This window comes from Callorhinchus milii, unplaced genomic scaffold, assembly GCF_018977255.1.
Source record: "Callorhinchus milii isolate IMCB2004 unplaced genomic scaffold, IMCB_Cmil_1.0 Scaffold5, whole genome shotgun sequence".
Classification (NCBI taxonomy): domain Eukaryota; kingdom Metazoa; phylum Chordata; class Chondrichthyes; order Chimaeriformes; family Callorhinchidae; genus Callorhinchus; species Callorhinchus milii.
The window spans coordinates 61,350,337-61,374,249 of NW_024704746.1; the positions used below are offsets into that span (position 1 = coordinate 61,350,337).

A 23,913-nucleotide genomic window follows, 5' to 3' on the forward strand; every position below is an offset into this window, starting at 1 on the left:
ACCCATTCCAGCATGAATTTAGTTTTATACTGCAGTAGTTTTCTTTTCTAATCCTATAACATTAAATATCCAGCATTCAATACTTACTATGCAGCTGAGTCATTAAGTTGATACTCTCTGGATCTATTAAAGCAGGCCTGAACACCACTGTCTTTCCACAGCCTCTTGATTACTCCTGCAAGCTCTGCAGTCATGAACCCTTCTTCTGCTGCACCAGCCAAGACAAACAATTGGCGAGCATCATCCTAAAAAAAGCATATGGATTAGACAAAAAGGAGATTCATAATGTTCTCTTTGTGAAGACTCCGTTACTACTTTAGTTACTGCTCCTGATCAAGTGAAGTCTTCATTCTAAAATTGGAAGCATCTTGCAAAGTTAACCCAGATGAGAGAGAAAAATAATTACAAGACATTTCTCCTAGTTTAACTTGCAATATTGTCTATGTGACCTACTTTAAGGGTGAGAAATGATAACCATAGAGGTCCTTTACTCCAATAAAGGACCAGACTGTAGGTAAACCATGACCAGTAATAACACTTATGGAATGTGTCCATGCTGCAGCCCAAAAAATCCCCCACTTTTCCTCAATCCTAATTAGCATATGATTGAACCAAAGCCATGATACCCAGGTGGAACACAGGAGCCTATAAAGGAGCCAGTCATTTCTGATGGGACTAATTGATGGGCAATGGAGAACCATTAAAAATGTCTTGGAAGCATTTTAAGGGTTCCCCATTGTCCATCAATTAGTCCCATCAGAAGTGACTGGCTCCTTTTTGAGCATTTTTAACACCAGTCCAGTTTTGTAGACACTTTCAGCCCCAGGGAACCCATTTACCTACTCCCTAGAAAATACTTGTATAATGCACATTTTTGAAATTGTACTATTAACGATTATAGCCCCAAATCATACAATCCCCAAGTCTGACTGAGCTGCCCAGAATTACACAGTACACATTTCACCCTTAATCACAAGTCAACTGTTTTTAATCACTAAATAAATTCTGAGGAGAAAGCAAATTCCAATTAATAATCCAAAACAATGCAAGAATAACCATGTTGTAATAGCAGTAGGCAACTGGACTCAGATGATGCATGAGCCCCACAAGGAGACCAGATGTTTCTAATGATTTCTTTACATTCCTTTTATTGAAGCGTGCTTCCGCAAAATGTGGTGGATCCCGGAATTAGGTATGGAAGTTCAAACTAAAGAACATCTATTAAAATTATTGGTTGACCACAAAAATAAGTATTTAACATTCAAGATGTAATATTTGTCACTGCAATACTTCCCTTCACATCAACATCAAACTTGTTATTTAAAACCAAAGGCATTTGATCAAAATGAAACTTTAAAACAGCTTGCTACTACTTTGTTATAATTCATTCATAATTTATCTCTGCAGTCTACAACTGACATCCTATACTAGTAATTCAATACATTCACTTCCATTAGGTTGCAAACTGCTGTTCAGATAGATGCATTATATAACATTAATTAGAATACTTTCTATGCTTAGGCCACTGTTGTGGCAACGCTGAGCAATGCAGCCAAGACATTTGTGCTATCAATTTTACCACTGTCTGAATGCTAGAAATACTGCAGGTCATACTAAATGTACTTTTGTATTCACCTCTGCAAACGTAAACTTTGACCAGTGACGAAACAGGCACAAGTCTATTAAAATAGACACAAGTTTCCAAAATACTAAGGATTTTATAATGTAGACAGCCAGGTCATTTAACAACAAAATTACATTTGTTTAGCAACATCTAGGTTCAAAATTGCAAGACATTGGAATGAAACCTCAAGCAAGAATCACTGAATTTTAAGCACAGAAGGCAGATGTTCAGCCTGTGCCAGCTCTGAAAGAGCAATACTTTCAGTCATATTCCCTGCCATGTCACAATGGATTTCTAGATTTTTATTTTTCAAATACTTGTCCAGTTTCCTTTTAAAAAAACAATTATTCTACTTCAACCTTGATTTAACACATTTTCTTCCACAACAATCTATGGCTCTTTGGAATATTTTTCAATTTGTCAACCACCAATTTTTAAAATATATTGCAAGATTCTCTGGGAAAGAACAGGATTTAAAGTTATGAATAAGTAGATAGAAGTAAACAACAACAAGATTATTGTTAATAAGATTAATTATTATTAACAAGAATAATTAATTACTAATTATTATTAACAAGAAGTAATCAGGAAATGAAATGAATTAGGTGGAGCCCATGAGGGAATTAGGTAGAGCTCATGGAATGCACATGGCTTGTGAGAGTAATAGAATTGGTGAAAGGCGAATTCGATGGACCTTAGTCTTCTTTCGTCTCGCAATAATTATGTTTTAATGTTATGTTCTTCTGATGGGTTGAATAGCACTTATTCCCTGCCCTATTTTCAATTTTTTTACTGGTCCAGTAGGAAACTTCAGTACAATACAAACATCATTACAGACAATTCTTTACAATAATAGGTTCTTAAAATTGTCCCCATAGAACTAGTCAGAAACTGATTTCTATTGAAGTGGCTGAGGCAAATTTGCAATTAATTCCCAACTATAAAGGCTCAGGGTCAGAGATGAAATGGTATGGTTAACAAATTGAAAAAGCTTTCAGAAATTTAGTGCCATAATTAATAACTCTTAGCATTCAAAAATATTGCAAAATTCTTATCACAAAGGCCATCTTAAAATGTTCCTTAGTGAAAAGTTAAATTTCTCAAAAAAGTAGTTAGCATAGAATTTCTTAAAGACTGATTGCAGGCCATCTTATTCAGACCTATTAATAAGTCAGAATATGCCATGCCCTATAAAGACAAAATCACCTAAAAACGGGGATTTTGTCATGATGGATGAAACCCAGGTCAAACAAATGCATGTGATATACTTGACAAATGGATAAGTCAATTCTGGTAGATTATATTCACACATATTCTGCATTTCTAAAGTTAGTGACCTTATTAGTCAAGATACCATGCATGAGGCTATATTCTTAAAATGACTCATTTAACATTTCACCACAAGATTCCCTGGAACAATGTAGTTAGCTGCATCACTTGGCTGAAGCTCATGTTTTTATCATCTTCGACTCCCACCCAAACACAAAACACACTGGAATGTTCATTATTGCAATTTAATGATATTTGATGGGAGTCTTACTGAGCTACTATGGTTCAGGCCATGCCATAATCGGTAATTTCACATAAGAACAAGCGAAAGCCATTTAGCCCCTTAAGCTGTTCCACTATTCTATTAGATCATGGCTGATCTGTACCTCAACCCAATTTACTCGCCTTTGCTCCATATCCCTTAATAGTTTTACCTAACAAAAATCTATCAACCTCAGCTTGAAAATTTGAATTGATCCAGCATCCACAATCTTTTGGGGGAGAATTCCAGATTTCCTACCCTTTGTATAAAAAAAGTGCTTCCTGATTTCACTTCTAAATCAGCTAGCTCAAATTTCAAGATTAAGTTTCTCTGCATTTACCTTATGCCCAAAACTGAACTAACTGTACTCCAGATGGGGTCTGACCAAGGCTCTGTACAACTGAACCATAATTTCTTCACCTTTGTATTCCAGCCCCATTGAGATAAATCCATTAGGTTTTTTAATTATTTTTGTACCTGTGAGCTAGTTTTTAGTGATTTGTGTATGTGAGACATCCAAATCCCTTTGCTCCTTCAGTTCCTAGTTTCTGACGATAAAGAAAATATTCTAATTTGTCTTTCTTGGATCCATAGTGGATGACATCACACTTCCCCAAATTGAACTCCATCTGGCACAGATTTGCCCACTCATTTAATCGGTCTATGTCTCTTGGTAACTTCCTGCTCCCAGCTACACAATTTACTGTGCCTCCTAACTTAGTTTAATCTGCAAATCTGGATATACAACTCTATATTCTTTCATCCAAGTAATTTATATGTTTGGTGAAAAGCTGAGGCCCCAACACAGACCTCTGGAGAACACTACTTGCCACATCCTGCCAATCAGAGAACGTTCCCGTTAACCCCTCTCTCCGTTTCCTGCATCCCAACCAATTACCAAGCCATGTCACACGGTTACTTCCAATTCTATGCAATTTCATTTTTGCTAATAATCTCTGGTACAAAACCTTATCAAATGTCTCCTGAAAATCCATTTAGACGACATCCATAGACATTCTTTTATCCACCATGTTAGTGACCTCCACAAAAAATTCAACTAGATTTGTCAGACATGAATACCTTCACAAATCCATACTCTTTGATTAGCTCATACTTGTTCACGGACTGTCATGTAAGGTGACAGGTCTGCAGTTCCTTCCCTTCTTAAATAATGGAGTGATATTCTCAATTTTCCAATCTAAGGGCACGATTACCAAATAGAGTTTTGGAAAATTATGACAAACTCATCTGCAACATCCTCCCAGGGTGAAACTACCAGGTCCTGGATATTTGTTTATCTTAAGTCCCATTATTTTCCCCATTACTTTTTTAAAATTTATAATAAATCCACTTATTTTTAGTTTCCCTTGTACCGCTATCATTTTGTCCTCGTCCTCTATTGTGAAAACGGATGCAAAGGATTCATTTAACAAGTCTGCAATTTCCTTATTGTCTGTTCTCACTTACATCTGTCTTTAATGCGCCCACATTATCCTTTACCACTCTTACTCTTAATATATTTATAAAAAATGTTTACTGTTAGATTTGATATCCCTTGGAATTTTTTTCTCATATTCCTTTTTTGCACCACTTATTACTTTCCTTGTATCCCTTTGTTGCTTTTTATAGCTCTCCTAGTCAGCTGGATTTCCATTTTTCCTTGCAATTGTGCAAGCCTTTTCTTTTAGCTTGATATTGTCTCTTACTTCACTCGTTGACCATGGTTGCTTAACTATACAAATGAAGCTTTTGTATTTTAGGGGTACGTACTAGTTTTGTATTGCAAGTAAACGTTAATTTTGCTAAGTAAATGTTAATACAATCCCAATTTTTAACTGTTTTTAAACAGTGACGACTTAATGATACAAGCATTAAAACCAACTCAAAGATGCCATGCTTCAATTCTGATGGTTCCAATATCAGTTGTATAATATTAAAATATAAGTATTCAGCTAACATGCCACAGCATTTCAATGATGAGGCCAAGTCATTAGGCATTTCCTAGTGTTCTCCTTAACAGCTTAGATAGAGTTCTTACAGACAATTATCAGTGCCCAGACGATTTCAATGGTATGTAAATTTAGCTAGTCAATACTACACATATACATTGTCCTCTACATCATTTCCAAGATGTCAAGCTTCTTTTCATGCACATTCATTTCCAGAATGCGAACATTTCCAGGGAAAACATGCAAATAATCCAGTTAATAAGCTTCTTAAGCACTGTGTTGCATAAATAAGGTTACAGTTGGCAATTGCACAACTATCCCACAAACATTAAAGCATACCAGTCATACATAAACAACGTATCATAGGATTATAATAAAAATCATTCCAGGCTCTGGATGCTCCCTTCCATCACCCACCACTGGCCTGCTTCACGTCCCACCCGATCTTTCAGCGCCTTGGGACGTCCACCCGACGTGAAAGGCGCTCTATAAATGGAATCTTGTTGTTGTTATTGATCTGCCCCATCATCTGTCCAACTTTCAGTCATTCTGTCCCCATTCACTGAACTCCATCCCTGAGTCCTTCACCGTGCCTTCTCCCTCCCTGCTTTAAGACCAGTTTCAAGACTGATTGTTACAACCATGCTTTCAGCCATTACCACCCACCTTTCCATCATCCAAAGCTCAGGTTCCCAGTCAGTGCTATGAAGTGCTTGAAACAACCTCCCCATGTTAAAGGCACTATGTAAACATAAGTTGTTGTTGATCACTAAGCCATGGTGATCTGCCACTTGAAAAAACAAGAAATGCTTTCATCATATTACCCCAGTCACCCCCCATATGACTTGTATGAACACAATGTATTCCCAGTTTTAAAATAATTTAAAATGTTAGGAGTACTTTACATCAAACTCCATTGTAGGGATTGAATTAAGTCCAAAATTCAACAAAGTTCTACATATGTTAATGTATTAGGCATAATTCGGTATCTCACACAGGTGTCTAAGAAACTGCGCATGTCAGCTTAACAAGAAAACTAGGACTCACGATTAAACTGTTGTCTAGCTGACATTCGCTAATGTCACATCAGTTTCGTACTACTTACAGCTCTTGCTGGGTCACCAAAATCGATCTTCAATCTTCCCATGGCCCGAATAATGGCGATGATAGACTGAATAGTGTTGCTATACACAACAGCTTTGTACTGTTTGCATTCTTCTTCTGAATAACCATCCTCATGTATAATCCTATGGAGAGAATTTTTTTTAAACAGCTGTGATGTAAATTTTGCATTCATACTTAACAGTAATGAAAATGGAACCCCCCAAAAATGCCGTACTTACTTCATCTGTTTAACAATGGTACTTTTGCCTGATTCACCAGAACCTGTAAAACAACAAGAACTTCAGTTACAGGGAATAGACCTGACCCAACTCAAATGCATGTTTAGTATAAAATCATACAACACAGGAGGAGGCCATTCTGTTCACCATGCCTCTGCCGTTCTCTATTCATTTAGTACCACTCCCTGCACTTTGCCCAATTCCTTTATTTTTTTCACTTCTGTCCAATACTTGCCTAAATCCCTTTAAAAAGTTGTTAAGTATTCTTTCTACAACTCTGTCAACCTTTTCTCAATATAAAAAAAGATTTGTGTACATTAACGCAAGCAGTAGCACTAGTTTATTGCAATTGCTGCTGCAAGAAGATACCAGGTAACGTAATGACAGTTCCATAATGAATGCTAAGAATATTTGCGCTGTAAATATTTTTACTTTAAATTTTTTAATTATGGCTTAATGAAAAGCTCCACCAATATTAAATCACCTCTCAGTGAATGAAGCAAGCAATAAAAATGATGCTGTTAAATTAATATATTCATTGCACTCACATTTGCTGAATGCGTTTAGATAGATTTAGCCTCAAAACAGGGGAAAATATATAAAAATCAATCAAATCTGTCAAACTACTACATCCAAACTATATATACATCAATATTATGCAATTCAAAATTATAGATTGCCAGTTCAGTAATAAGTGTCACTGGGAGTTTAGTAATGCGCAAGCATTTATTTCACATTTTTGAACCACATTACTCAAACGTTTTCCACTAGGATAATGCTGGGTTTAATATATGTACAGTATTTTATTTTTCAATAATAACTTGGAACTCTGCCTTGCCCATCCCTCGCTCACTTTCAACATTCGATCTTTTGTGTTTTTGGTTACCTTCCCCTCCGCATCTCCACCAGGTCAGGCTCCCAGTTAGTTTGATGTGCTTTTGAGACCTCCTCCCAATATCAAATATGAATCCCAAACTATCTATATACACGTAAATTGTTATTGAAAAAGCAGATTTGAACCTAAATTTCATTTGTGCAGGCAACAAGGGGATTTAATGGCCACGGTAAAAAAAATCTTTAAATTCTGAATTAAGTTCATTAAACAAGCAAATTGACTTGAGTGTTATTTTTTCCCCCCTGTAGTACAACATTGTTCAATCCACTGCCTTTTTCTGGAATGAATACGGTATACCAGTTAATTAAGTTATTGAATTTATTGGCTAAACTTGCTTAGGACTGTGACTAATCTCTGATTTCATATTTAAGAAACAAAAATGTTATCTTTGAAGGTCACAGTTTGCTGTTGGGCTATCAAATCAGCAATCTTGGCACACTCAATTCAAAAATGGTGACAATTTCACTTATTTTGTTCACCCCAGTGTTCGACATGTATTAACCCATCATTGTGCCTAATACATCCATACCAGACAAACAACCACATTTGTATGCCACCTACACATGGAAATTTGGTCTGAAATGGAATTCACACTGTCCCGGAGGGGTGGGGGGGCACACCCAGTTTACCTAATCACAGAGTATTAGGCACAGATTGATTAAACAACAACAACAACAACAACAAGATTCCATTTATAGAGCGCCTTTCACGTCAGGAGGACGTCCCAAGGCGCTGCACAGTTGGGTCATGACCCGAGCAGGGGGGAAATGGTCAGGGTGAGGGGAGGGAAGGGAGGGAGAGAGGAGGGGGGAAATGGTCAGGGTGAGGGGAGGGAAGGGAGGGAGCGAGGAGGAGGAAGAGAGTCGAGAGGGGAGCTGAAGGCTCGGTCAAAGAGAAAGGTTTTGAGACCGGCCTTGAAGGAGGAAAGGGAGGAAGCAAGGCGAAGGCACTGGGGGATGGAGTTCCAGAGCCTCGGGGCTGAGAGGCTGAAGGCCCGACCACCGATAGTAGGGCGGTTGGGGCGGGGGACGTGGAGCAGACCGGAGCCAGAGGAACGGAGGGTACGGGCAGGTAGGTAGGGGGATAGTAGGTTGGAGAGGTAGGAGGGAGCAAGGCCGTGAATGGCCTTGTAGGTGAGGATGAGGATCTTGAAATCAATCCTCTGGGGGATGGGGAGCCAGTGGAGGCGAGCGAGGGTGGGAGTGATGTGGTCCCGAAGCCTGGTGCGGGACAGTACACGAGCTGCAGAGTTCTGAATGACCTGCAGCTTGTGGAGGGAGGTGGCGGGAAGGCCGGCGAGGAGAGAGTTCCCATAGTCCAGCCTTGAGGTGACAAAGGCGTGAACCAGGGTTTCAGCAGCGTGAGGGGTGAGGTAGTGCCGTAATCTGGCGATATTCCGGAGGTGATGGAAGGCGGTGCCAGTTGTGGTGCGGATGTGAGGGAGAAAGGACAGCTCAGGGTCGAACAAAACGCCGAGGTTCCTGACTGGCTTTGAGAGGTGGAGAGTGCAGCCTTGGATGCTGATGGTGTCAGCGCCTGAGGTGCGGAGGCGCTGACGTGAGCCAATCAGGAGGGCCTCGGTTTTTCGCACGTTGAGCTGAAGAAAGTTGTCTCTCGTCCAGGACTCGATGTCGGACAGGCAGCTGTCAGGACATCGGTGGTCGTGGAGTTGAGAGTAGAGGAGGAAAGGTAGAGTTGGGTGTCATCCGCATACATGTGGAAGTTAACCCCATGTTTGCGGATGATGTCACCGAGGGGGAGCATATAGAGGGTGAAGAGGAGGGGACCGAGGACAGAGCCCTGAGGGACACCACATGAGACAGTACGGGGGGTGGAGGAGAAGCCATTCGTTGAGACGAAGTGAAGACGGTGGGAAAGGTAAGAGCTAAACCATTCAAGGACAGTGCCTTGAAGGTTGAGGTGGGAGGACAAGCGGTGGAGTAGGATAGCGTGGTCGACCGTATCGAGCGTATCAAACCCCAAGTCTGGAGTGTGCACTGAGGTATTTGTGAATTAACCAGCTAAAAATGCATCGCGAACACTTTCTGGCGAGCATGTTTATCAGCTACAAACATATTAGCACCTGTTAGAGCTTTGTTCAGTTAACAGAAGCAGAGTGGGAAGAATCCCTTTCAATCTGTCCCTCTAAGTCTCAGCAGCAAGCCACACTGGCTGGTCTGTTATCAGCAGGAGTACTGAGGACCTGCCTGATTCAGGAAGCAGACTATTGAGGCCCCCACAGATGATTGAGGATGTTGGCTTTATGCTTGCCAACTATCTCGGAGCTGCTCAACTTAAGAAGTCAGTTTACCATCCATCTCCTCCCCATCCGCCCCCGATAATCAAGTGTTAATCATTTAACATCCGACAAGCACAAGTTTGATTCCTCAAAAAGAGAGCTTACATATGTATACATATGAGCATAAGCATGCAGTTCTTGCATTAATGTACCTTTAGAATATATAATAAACTCAGGAGTCAATCAGTAATCACCTTTGAAACCGGTTTCATGGACTTGTGGGCAGAGACATTCATTTAACAGAAGTTCATTTACTGCTGTAAATTCCATTAACAACAATTATCACCAAGAATTTTACATTTATATAGTGGTTTTCATATTGCAATGACATCTCAAAAAGCTTTACAAAACTGCGTGGCAGCCCTCGGAGGGGGTGAGAGATTATCAGAAACACAGTCCTAAGTCAGGCTTTAAAAATAGGGCTGGAAGAAGACCTGAGGCAGAGGGACTCCAGGATGAAATTCCAGAGAGCTGGAGCAGAAGCACTAAGGAAGGTTCACGTAAACTTTTCACAGCGATCTGACGCATATCATGGTAATCCTTATATTTGATATAATACCTTTTGTATTGGAGGACATCTCAAAAGTATTTAGACAGGATATAATGTAAAAATCATTTGATCCGCGATACAAATTGGGGTTAAGCTATACTATACTACAAGTGAACTGCAATGGAGCTTCACTGCCAAGACGAACATGAAACAGAGGCTCTGAAATCTTGATTGACATCTGTGCACTCCCAAGCGGTTCCTTTTTTTGGCAATCCATGGATGAAAAAAGAACTGCCAAGGGACCAAATTTTTATGTTTAAAAAGCCAGTGACATGATTTCCTCATCACACAACTAGCTTTTTAATATTAAAAAGCACACCCAATTTTAGAGTTCTTCGCATGCACTTGCAGGATTCCAATATCAGGTGTAAACTGTGCCCTTTCAGACTCCAAGCTCTATTGCAAGTGTAAGTTCACTCTGCTTCTGTTAATCGTGTTCCACAAAATGCTACAGCAGGAAGCATTATTTCTGTGCTCACAACAGTGTAAAACATTCAGAAGACCTAGCCATGCAGTGACCTTTTGAACATTTGACTGTAAAACACAATGAATGTTAGTTCAGAGGCAGTTAAGCACTGGTTATATACTTCAACAGCAATTATAAGCACTATTTACTCTGCCTAGCAGCCAAGAACATAGAAACCACAATCGCAATGGCAACATTCAAAGTATTAAAGGTACAACACAACCATTTTAATTCTATAATCCAGCCCTAAAAGCTTCAAGGATTACCTGAAATTTGAAATGCCTTAACTACAAGGAAGGCTTCGGTTGTTGTACATATCTAATCAGCATTTCTAAAGGACAATGACAGAGGTAGGCAGGAGCAATACAAAAGCTCCGTGGAAGAAGAACCTTTGTTTAACGAGCATGTTTTGCAGCTTTGACCAGCAGTTTTGATGCATAACTTCACAGGTACCAAGATAAGAAACAAGTCTAATATTGTACACATAACAGTTTTGTACTTTCGTATGAGAGAAAAGATTACTGAATTTCATGAGTGAGGAAAACCTAAACTGATGAACGAGTTAAGGCTTGCTCTGTGTGCAGCATCCTATAATCTGCAGTTTAACATTCTGTGCATTTAACTCTGTTCTAGATTGAATAAATAAGATGGCATGACCCATTTGGATCACAGGTCTGCCAGTTCAAGAAGCATTGGGGTGACATATTGGCAATGAAGAGGAAGCTCTGGAACTCTATCCCCCAGTGCCTTCGCCGCCTCCTCCCTTTCCTCCTTCAAGGCCGGTCTCAAAACCTTTCTCTTTGACCGTGCCTTCAGCTCCCCTCTCGACTCTCTACCCCCTCCTCGCTCCCTCCCTCCCCTCACCCTGACCATTTCCCTCCTGCTCGGGTCCTGACCCAACTGTACAGCGCCTTGGGACGTACTCCCGACGTGAAAGGCACTCTATAAATCGAATCTTGTTGTTGTGGTTGTTGAAGCCCAAAAAGTCATAGCTTGAATGGCTTATTGAATTACTGAGTGGAGGGGCAACTGCTGTTTTAAATCTTTTTTTAATACTAGCTTCACCCGTTGCAGCTATGCTTGCAACCAGTTTAATTTAATCGGCCTTTTCTCTTTCGCCTGGCATTTTATTTGTCCTTGAAAGGCTTGATCTTCGCTTCTTAGGCATCATGATCCGTTAAGATTAAGAAAATGTGCCATTGAACTCATTAGTATACCTTGTTCACATATTTGTACACATATCCGGTTGGGAGGACTCCCGATTGGGAGTCTCTACGTCAGTCGGTTAGACAGACACACATATGCCTTATTAGCATAGATGTATCTCACTAGAAGGATGTGTGACCTCTGTCGTGAAAGGTGCTATACAAAAGTAATTTTGTTGTTGTTTATTAGTATAGAAGAAAACTACTGGCAAACTTATTTTTAAATATATTAACCTGCTGTTCAGGATTGAAATGATTCAAAGCTACTTAATCCGACATAGTGGACACATGATTTTATTTACTTGTTGGCTAAATTCACTGCTTCCTTTATCACCAGTACAAATTTAGAGGCAGAGATAAAAAAAAACAATAGAACGTGGAGAACAATTCTTTTGAATTGCCTTAGCAGTGTCTTTTTGAACAACTTTGGATTATTAAATAGTCCAACATAAGGAGCAGAAAGCTATTCTATTTGCAAGCTTCAGGTCTATGTGTTATGCACATTTATAACCTAGAAAACTGAAGCAGCAGCTACAACACTAAATGAGCCAACTTAATTTATAATGCTGTCACAAAACATCTTCATTTGAAAGATGGGAAGACATAGTGAAATTCCAATTAAAATGGAATATTAGGAAGCCACTGTACTACGGATGGTCCAAATTACTGTTTTTTAAAAAAATACAGTAATTAAGTCTCATATTTTAGAGATCAAAGGCCCTTGGAAAAAAATCACCACAGCTCAGGAACATCTTTTTAGTGAGTCAATTTACCCTTTTTCACTATAGGTGAACAGAAAAGAAACTCAAAAGGTGCTTTTTTTCCCTCAATACAGTGAAATTCTGTTAATTAAACACTCAATTTGAAAGTGAAAATTATTCAATAAAGCGAACTATTCATATAATCCAACTGAACACAACAGGAGATTCATCTCCCCGAGCTCTAAATTCTTTTCAACAAACCAAACTTTCAATTATCCAATATTCAATTAAACAAATTGTATAACTCAGTTTAATACAGCAGAACCCCATTATAACAGGATTCATAATAGCACTCATAATAGTCTCATTACATGATGGGCAGGTAATGGATTCTGACATTTTGCAATATCAATCCATCCAAATTTCATTAGTATAAGTATCTTACAACTCAGTTCGTTTGTGCATTACACATTGTGAAATTACATTGTGTAATGCACCCCAGCAACAACGAAACCCAGAAACACTGATTGGTAACGGCTGGTTGAAATTTTCTGCATCATATAGCAGGGTTTTCAAGCCTACAGTAGGCAAACATCTCAAACACAGAATACGTTACAATTACAAGAATAAAATAAGTGAAAGACATTTAATTTCAGTGCCAGCTTTATGCCATTGGACCAATCAAATCATTTCCTAATACAGCTCATGTACAATCTCCCTACTAATCCCCAAATCAGAGAAAATACTATTTCATATATGAAATAGAAAATATAAAAGGAAAGCTTTGAAATATAAAAGGAATGTTTTGTCAAAACACCATATGTTTAACAGTCCTTATGTTTTACATAGCACCATACCACAGTCCTTATGTTTTACCATGTTAAAACATCTCAGAATACTTCAGAATTTTCCTGTAGAGTGCAGTGACTATCTGAAGGCAAATGTAGAAACTAATTTGCACACAGCAAAGTCCCACAAATAGCCATGAAGCAAATTTAATTTGTAAGTGACACTTACATTTAATAGTAAGTACTATGACACATCTGTGCTGTAGAATCATACAGCACCCTAAATGCAACTTAATAACTCAGTCATCTTCATATATGATACAAGCTGGAACACATCCAGTCCATCACCAAAACTGTCTTCCTTCATCTCCGCCAGATCGCCCTCCTATTCCCGCCAAATGCCGAATGCTGCCGAAATGCTAATTCACATTCCGTACAGACTAATCTCTCCTACCATTCACAAGCTCCAACTCATCCTGATGCCCAACCTTCTCACTCACACCAAACAACATCGCCCAATCTTTGCCAGGCTGTACTTTTCTAAAGGTTTCTGAATCACAATTGTGATTTACAACAAGTATGAAGGATAAAGCACAATATATTTCAGTACACACAATAGCTTATAACCTTGACTATTTGACATGACACACCATGACATGACTGGATGTGATAATGCAAATGCTTTAAAAAACATTGGAAAGGTAGGAAAATTGCACAAATGGCCTGATATTTACAGCCCTGTCATTTATTGACCAAAGAAAAAATAATGCATCATCCTAACACTACTAAAACTATCCAGGCTCCTGTTACAGAGTTACAGGCTATGTAACACATCGCCTCATTTGATGACAAACCACAATATAAAACAATTTTTTTTTAAATTTGATATACTGCCTAAAACATCAAAATGTTTCACAGTGACTATTTGTAAACAGACGCAGCAGCCGTTTTATACACAGCAAAGTCCCAAAGTCATGAATTGAATGATCAATTTCCGTGGAAGATTTTGCGCCATAGCCTCAGGAAAAACTTGATTCTCTTTTTGAATGTCATGGGAACTTTAACGTCCACTGGGATAATTAAAATTGACTTTGATTAAAGGTCTCATCCAAAAGTTTTTCCTTCATCTCCAACATCATACACTTACTCTATATTCCATTCATTTTATGCTTATCAAATTTAAAGATTAGTGCCAAGAAATGATTGATGTTTGATTCCTTGCCTTAGCATTCTTAGTTTAGATATACAGAGTAGCCCCATTATAGTAGTCGTCTGGGTCCAATATCTTTTTGATCTCATTATAGGTGCAGCACACTCTGTGAAGTGAGAGAAACAACACTTCTTGCACTAGACTCGACATTAATGGAAGTGATACCAACTATTTTTTGCGCATAGCACACAGAATGCAGATTCCGCCGTGAACTGACAAATCAGCAGTCGGCTCTTTTTTGAGAGCCAGTTAGTCAGCACCAGAAGCATCATACTTCTGGTTAGCGCAGGGCCAAGATACCAAAACTATAAGTAATGCCGCGATAAAGTAGGGGGTTAAAAAAAAATCCCTCAAACCAGGATGTCTTGTTGTGTGTGAAATGCAGAGTAAAACTCCATTTGCTCCATCATGTCACTGCCTCAACTTCAGGAAAGTACCCCATCCCAGTGTGATATTTTCCAATTAAACTAAGACATCCAGTGACTGTTTTGAGTGAGACTGCCGATGTCTGCAATGTTGTACTGTGAGTTATCAGTCCTAAGGTCTGAGTTGAAATGGCCAAAATAATTTTGCATAGCATCCTTACAACAACAACAAAATTACATTTATAGAGCGCCTTTCACATCGGGAGGACGTCCCAACTAAAGACATTTCATTCCATCAAACCCAGGGCCAAGAAAGATAAAAGGCCAATGTGCTAATCCACATTTAAATTTCTGGATTGCCTTTTTGGACTGAGACAATGACCACCAAACTAGTCATACAAAACCATATGATTCACTGGTGTCCAAGCACACAATACTGAAAGTGGGGGGTGGGGGTGTAAGACTGTTTGAACTTAGCAAAAGTCCCCAGCAGGTTAGAGAAGAAAGCACGCATTTCCACTCTATTCCTGACAGCTAAAGTAATCATCATTAAAACTTATTTTTTAAAAATGCCTCATCAGTATTACAGACCTAGTTCCTGTCAACTATATTCAACTAATGAGTTCATCACAAAGGATCAAACAAATTCTAATCTTTCATTGTCAGACATGTCACCTTGGAGTCACTCAGCTCCAAACAACCCTGTTTGACTTCTCTTCCCCTCATACAATAAAAAAAATGCCTAAGGTATTCCACAGCTAAAAAGAAAATATAAATGTTGACACACAAACTTAAGATTCATAAATCTACTTTTATTTATTTTACAGAAAAAAATTGTGACACAATCTCATCCAAATCTGCCAAAAGAACATTCTTTTCTGGCTACTGTACGGTATACAAGGCTGAAATATTGCATATATTCCAGTCAGACTTTGTAAACAAAACTTAATATGGAAATAAACTTCATTCACCACACCTTGCATTTATTTAAATAACATTTTTTTTCCAGTCAATTACAATCTTCAATTTGTAATGCCTTTTCCTAATACCAAAAAATTCCACTCTCCATGATTTGCATGGAGACTTTACTACAATGTAAAATGGGAGAGGACAAGAAACAGGAAAGAAAACAATGTTGATTTAAAGTAAATTTCAAATGCCTATAACATTTCATATATCTGAAATAGTTTATAAGCTGCTTTTTCCATGAACCTGACCTCACAACCTACCGTGCCTTCGATCACATCCCCTCTCTGCCTGGCTCGGCATTGTGCTCCGCCATGGTCAAACGCTCGGGGGCGTTACCCTGTGTGAGAGGTGCTATATCAATACAAGTTGTTCTTGTTATACCCCATCAATTTAAACAGTTAGTGCAGACACAGCTTTCCGGTCATTTAGCATTCATCAATCTGCAATACATCAAGTTAGCTTGGTTCAACAGGCTATAATGTGTTGCGTAAAAAGGGTCGGTGCCCACAATTCAATGCAGCTTCCCAATCTCAGATAGGACATGGCCATGTTGCTCATGTATACAATTTTCCACAAGTTTCACTCTCAATTGGGAAAGCAATTTTCCTTTCCCTTCAAACCATATGCATTTAAATGTCACCATGAAATAAATGTATAAAAAATAATTGAACCTAATTGCCAGAAAGTAGAATTGCGAAAAAAAATTCTGGTAATTTAATGCTAAATTGAGCATTATGCTTTCACTCAGGTTTAATCAGGGTGTATCAAGACAAATTCTACACCAACTCATTTTCCCAGGAATGAAAGATTATTCATCCACGTCCTTTAGTTTTCCTTCTTCTGAAAACATTAAAAGAAACTTGCAGTGAACCGAACTACATGAAAATTCATTTCTTCTTATTCTATGCAACCCTAATGAAATGCTCCATCAGTGAGAATTTGCCTGTCACATAAATGTTTTAATAAAAATATGAAATTATAATCCTTGCATTTGATACAAAGCCTGTAACATTGAAATGTCTCAAAGCATTTCACAGATACAGTATTTGTCGTCAACTAAAGTGTGGCAGCTATTTTGCGTACCATAAGGTCACACAGCCATAAAATGAACACCTAATTTATTTGGATCATTGATGGCCAGGACAGATGGAGAAACTTGCTTCTGTTTTTGAGCACTATAGAATTTATAACGTCACTGGAACACACAAATCTTGGTTTAATATCTCGTTCAAAAAAAACTAAGCCATATGGACACATCCTGATCAAGACAAGAAAAGCACAGTAAGCATAATATTCAACTTTGCTTTTAAATTCAGGGAGGTTGGGGGGTTACAACTCAACTGACAGCATTGACATTAATATTTTTCTTACGTTTATATTTCATGACACTGCAGAGAGTAGAAATCAACAAGCCTCTGCTATCCCCTTAGGCTACCAATCCTGTGCAAATTGTCTCCTCACTTTAGCTGGAGAAAAATGACATCTAATGTCAACAGAGGGAGGGATCATTTATGCTTTCTCCAACAATGCTGCCTCCGAATGCCAGACGAAGACCCACACCTGGGACCCAACAGTAAAGCTTAATAAAACATTCAAGGCCACAGAATTGCTTAATTTAAATTGGAATCTGTGGCAAAGGCAGGCTGTCAACACAATCAGCAATACAATACAAAATTACATTTGTAAAGCGCCCTTCACATCAGGAGGATGTCCTAAGGTGCTGAACAGTCAGGGATTAGGACAAGAGCAGGGGGAGAGGGAGATCAGGGAGGGTGGCGGGCAGAAGGGTGGATGAAGGCACGGTCGAAGAGGAGGGTCTTGAGACGTGCCCTAAAGGAGACAAGGGAGAGAGTGAAGCCAAGGGAATGTGGGATGGCTTTTCGGAGGGTGGGGGCAGAGACGTTGAAGGCCAGATCTCCGATGGTGGGGCGGACCGGGCGGGGTACATTTAGCAGGCCAGAGCCTGCTGAGCGGAGGCAGCTGACAAGTACTGCAATATAAACACCAAATAACTGAACATATTAAAACAAACTTCCATCCACATAGATTTCTGACTATAAATATATTCAGTTATTCACACAAGATACATGATGCCAAACGTAATTACATGAAGTTTCTTACTAATCCAATTCTGGCTGTTGATACTGTGTGAGCTCATATACTTATTCGCACAAACAGGAACATCTCATTGTCTCCTTTCCTTTAGCTAAGAGTGCAGTAGACTAGATAAACCAGTTAACCTCTGAAAGCTTGTTTAACTATCTTCCGACTCCCAAAACATTTGCAGCCAATTGGGTTACATTAGTTGGAGCTCATATAGTGATTCAGCAACCTCCTGCTACAGTCATAAAGAAGAATGGTAGACTTGTAAGTATAGGTAATCTCACGTAAATCGTATCAGTCGGGAACATAACATTTATTATGACTTAGGCAAAGTATGAGTTCATGGGAAACTTCCATAAATCGGATTTTATATGACTAACAGAGCAAATACAGTAAACAAGGACAAAGTCCTCGTCACTAAGCTGTACCTGTATTGCCCGATGCCATAATGACGACTCAAGACCTTGTTTTCCTTGCTTGTTTCAAAGAAGTGTACTGTGCTATACTGCGCATGCAACACTTAATTACTGCAGCCGATAAGTGCGCATGTGTTGACAGGTCAAGACTTTGTTTGCGAGTTAGGAGATAATTTGCATTGGATACAGGATTATTTGGGTCCAAGAAATTGTTACAATTTAGCTCTTTATCCAACTAACAAAACACAACTAGTCAAAGAAATAAGCGTATCTGATAGAAACTGAATGCGACTTGTGTACACAAATTACTTAGGCGATTATACAATTTATAAAGAGTTGATATGTGCGAGTTTTACTGTACTAAATTTGACTATTAAAGCTCAATAGGGAAGTTCAAAGAGGTTCTTCCGAGTCTTCAAAAAGCTATAAGCCAAAATAATGAAATAACTTGGATCGGGGAGGTGTGTGTGCGTGTGGGGTGGGTGAAAGAAAAGTACAACAACAACAACAAGATTCCATTTATAGAGCGCCTTTCATGTCGGGAGGACGTCCCAAGGCGCTGTACAGTTGGGTCAGACCCAAGCAAGGAGGAAATGGTCAGGGGGAGGGAAGGGAGAGAGCAAGGAGGGGGTAGAGAGTCGAGAAGGGAGCTGAAGGCACGTTCAAAGAGAAAGGTTTCTTTGGGACTGAACTGGCTTCAAGGTCACATGCCTAGCAATACAATCAAATTTCTGTGGCAGTCTCACTTGTCTAGTTCTTGAGCCGGGCAGGTCTGTACTACTCCAAGGCACCTCCTTCGAACAACAGCAGAAATGGTGGCTGGAACATTTCCTACTCAGCTCCTAAAATTCTGCAAATCAAAGCTCTAATTGGAAGGGTGGTCTTAGCTGGGCAACAAGACGATTGTCAATGTCTGCAATGACAAACAGTTCAGTTTTAACTGGTTAGATTCCAGCAGTACTTTATGTCAGGGTTATATACATCTTTTGGCTGCTGAGCACCAAATGCCCCATTTGTGAACGTCTGTGGGCCACATAAGCAATATTTTGGTGTTTCCCTTCCAGAAACATAACAACATTTACACAAGCAGCCCGAAGTTGGAAATGGTTCTGGGGCCGATTGAATTCCAAAGAATTACACGTGCATCCATCCATGGGTGTTGCTGGTGCAACTCAGTCACCAACGTGATCCGACATATTAAATAACAAATTGATAATCATATTGCAGAGAAGCTTCAATTGAACATGCATTCACGTTAAAGAAAGTGGTAAGTTGTAAATACAGTTTTTAGAAAAATAAATGTAAAATACTGATCCAGAGTTCAATGTATTAAATGAAGAAAGGATAGTTAGTCGAAGTCCACTCTTCACCTACATCTATTCAGTCATAAAAATCAACCCAATCTCCTAAGATGAAGCTCTGCGTAATGATTCACCGATTCCCAAAGGTAATCGAGCAAAACTCCATAATATTCATCCATCTCCATGCCTGGATTTCATAGACCTCATTTCCCTGCTCACCTCAATCCAATGATAACAATAATCATTGTTCCCCATTAACTATTTGATCATCTCAGTTTTTCCATTTCCCTATAACCTTTAATGGAATCCCCATGTATTTATTCACATCCATCTAAGAAGTGAAATCAACCAAGCTTTTACTTTTTCTTCTGTCTATTTCACATATCTATAAACCTTGTGGAAATATTTAACATAATAGTTACGTAAATCTTATTCATTTGAAACCTAAATCTAGATCCCAGGCTCATTGTCCATTTATCAAAATAGTTTGCTTAAATCTAAAACGCCTCTATTTTTAAAAACAAATTCACCTTGAGTCTCTCCTCACAACGTAAAACCCCAAGTTCCAAAAACATCTTTGGTTGTTCTCTGAACATTCTGCAATGCATTAATATCCTCTTGAATGAAGGACCTCTAAACTTCAAATAGTATAACAAATGTTATAACTTATTGAATAGCTCATATCATTTGATTTCCTTAATTGGATATCATGTGATTTTGCTTAGATGATCTTGAACACCATTTCATGCAGCTCATATTATCCAATGCCCACAATGTTTTTTTAAAATCAATAAAATGTTGGATTTATGCCTGGATAATTGTCACTCCCAGAGACATTTGCATTTACAAACTTCTGCTTCCCACCTCCAAGAAAGTTTCAAATCCATCCTATGAGTTCCTTAGAACTGGGTGTACTGAATGAAAATACCAATGGCTCAGTCCTTTCATGCCAGTTCATCAAAATAACTTTAAAAAACTTTTTTTTAAACTCTGCTCTTGTGCCCACTTATCCAGTTAAGAGAACAATGTTTTGTATGACTACCAGAATGCCTTATAGGGAAGATCTCATCTAATGCAATTACACTGCTAAATCCATTAGTGGATAAGTTGCTTTAACCACATAAGCAGAGTTAACCACATGCTGTGCCTATAAAGTAAGAAACTAGTTTATACCGCTCCAATAAACAAGTTTTCTATTAGTACAATGGGAATGAATTGGTGCATAAGCAAAGGGTCCCATTATCAACAGCATAACAACAACAACATGCACTTGTATAGCACCCCTCACAGGTTAGCATCCCAGACTGCTTGACAGTTAGGGATGGTCAGAAGAGGTGGGTTTTCAGGCATGACCTGAAGATTGTAGGCACGATCGAAGAGGAAGGTTTTCAGATGTGACCTGAAGATTGGGAAGGAAGGGGCAAATCGGTGGGATAGAGGAAGAGTGTTCTAGAGTTTCGGGGCGTAGTGGCTGAAAGCACAGTCACCGATGGTGGAATGGAGGGCACAAGGAACATGCAGAAAACCGGAGCCAGTTGAGGGAGGCAGCAGTTAGTGGGTTGGGGGTAAGCAGGACGGAGAGGAGCCAGGGCATGAAAGGATTTGAAAACAAGTGTGAAGATCTTGAAATGATCCGTTCGGCTCCAGGGAGCAACTGGAGCCTGGCTAGAACTGGCGTGATGGTGGTACGGGTGAGTATGCAGGCAGCAGTTTGGATCATCTGGATCCTGTGCATGGTGGAGCTGGAGAGACTGGCAAAGAGAGCATTTGAGAAGTCGAATCGGGAGGTGACGAATGCATGGATGAGTGCTTCGGCTGCATCTGGGGTAAATTACGCTCGGAGGTGGGCAATGTGCGGAGGTGGGCAATATGTGGAGGTAGAGGAAGGCAATCCTGGTCAGGGACCGGATGTGGGAAAGATTACTGTAATATTGTGATAGAATACTGTACATTCTGTGCAGTTGTGACCTTTCAGTTAGACTGCTACTTACTTTACTGTAGCAAAATAAATTGCTGATCTCGAGCCTTGACGTTTTTCATAGAACTAACAGCCAAGTGGATCAACTTTAACTTCAAGGTTCAAAAATATTCTCAGTAAGATTGGACCTACTATCTTAAGTTCAAAATGTGTTTTTTAAACTAATATCAGTGGACCTTGTGAACAATCAGCAGTTGGGCAATGTTAGAAATCAAAATCACCGCTAATTATCCCATCCATAATCAAATGTCTTTAATTGTTCAGCACATGCCCAAAATTATGCCTCGCTCTAACATCTTCATGGCTGTGCATATTATGTAAAACTTAAGATTTAAATTCTGTTCAATACAGTAAAATTATTAACCTTGAAGACATGATGTAGCGCTATATCAAATGCAAGGATGTGGAGTCCTGTAGCTCAGTGATTAGAGCACTCGCCTTGCAAGCAAGACACCTGGGTTCAATTCCAGGCAGGCCGAAACCTTGGGCAAGTTTCTTTACTCCACACGTCTAATAATAATCCCTCCAAAAACAAAAATAAATTGATCATTTTCAATCCACGACTGTTTGTGGGACACTGCTGTGCGCAATTGGCTGCCGCGTTTCGCCCACAAATATACTGTCAATTCACTTTACAGCATATTCTGTGAAGCACTTTGAGACATCTAGAAGACGTGAAAAGCGCTATATCAAATGCAAGGATTATTATTAGTATATAAGGATTATTCTTATTATTATAACCTATATTAGAACTCGTCCAGCCAAGATAGGTTGATATTGAAGTAAAATCATTATTGCATCAGGAAGCACACTTACAACTTCTACAAGGTTGTACCCTCAAAGGTATAGTACTTTATTATAATATGCTTGCATTAAGTACATCCCAAGCAGTTAAACGTCAACACTGAAAGTTTAACAATGTTCAAAACAAATAGATAATAGTGTTATTAATTGTCCTCCCACCATGAAAGGCACTTTATAAATGTAAATTGTATTATCTAGAAAAAGGAAATGATTGTTACCGAGTATCCCAGTAACAGTACATACACTTAGCATACCTTATGGTGTCCAATAGCTAAATAAGATTCTATAAAGCTCATAGGGGATAGTTAATGCAGATACTGGTTTCCCACAATGCCAGTACAGTATAGTAAAACTTATATATCTTATTGCAACAACAACGTATATTTATATAGCACCCCTCACACAGGGTAGCGTCCCAGAGCACTTAACAGTAATGCACAACGCCAAGCCAGGGGGAGGTGACCATAACATTTAATAAGCCTTACGCAAAGTTGCAGGCAAACTAGTATGATGTGTAAAATGCAATTTAATCAATAATCTACACTGCGCATGTGTAATTCAACTTAAGTGCGCATGGTTATTTCATCATTGCAGTCGGTTAGTGCGCATGCGGTGATGGGTCAAAACTATGCTTCCAGTGATTCGATGCGTCCTGACTCGTCGTGCCATGTGTACTTGCTGACCAGCATTGGAATTACAGGAAATTAAGTTTTTCTGTGCATGCATCAACTGATCTAGATTTCTCTTCCCACAATTTAACACAGCTAGCCAGTAAGTACACATGCGTCAACAGGTCAGGACGTCAATTCCTGCGATTCAATGCAGCTGGTAAGTGTGGAAGTAATGGAGAATAGGGGAGCCGCATTATGAGTTAGGAGGTGATTAATACGACTAGTACAAAGAAATCTAAGTGGTTTTGATAGGAAACTCGGGTGCGCGTACAACCTAGGCGATTATACAATTAATAAAGATGAGAGATGTGCAAGTTTTGCTGTAGCACAGCAATGTGACACAGCAGACTAAGCTTTTACAACCAGCACTGCAATACTGCAACGTGACCTCCGTGACAGCCCACAATAGATAGGTCGTACAGTACTAAAGTCATTGAGATTACTCCAAGGCTCTGAAAACAACGATTACTTTTTTAGTAACAATGTTGGTTACTTGCGAACTGGTTAACAAACTGTCTAAACGTTCAAATGAAAAACAAAAAAAGATTATCTGTGCTACCTCGCTTACTTCAACTCAATGCATTGCACTTCAATTGAAGTTTCAACTAACCAGCTTGAAAATAACTTATTTCGCCCCCACCCCCCCACCCCCAGAAACCTAAAGTTTTTTTTTAACAAGGGCCAATTGGAAAAGGGCATTTCGTTGCGATTATATAGGGTAGAAAGATCACCCACCCATCCAGTG

General features: G+C 39.2%; 1 protein-coding gene across 1 annotated transcript in view; it reads right to left on the reverse strand.

Moving 5' to 3' along the window:
* LOC103176999 (guanine nucleotide-binding protein G(i) subunit alpha-1) overlaps positions 1–23,913 on the reverse strand; it is a 33,143-nt gene that overhangs the window by 7,810 nt on the left and 1,420 nt on the right. Inside the window, exons 2-4 of the mRNA XM_007890918.2 lie at positions 6,448–6,490; positions 6,210–6,351; positions 88–245 (exon numbers count right to left, since the gene is read on the reverse strand). Coding sequence (XP_007889109.2) covers positions 88–245; positions 6,210–6,351; positions 6,448–6,490 — 343 coding nt within the window. The remainder of the gene's footprint in view (positions 1–87; positions 246–6,209; positions 6,352–6,447; positions 6,491–23,913) is intronic.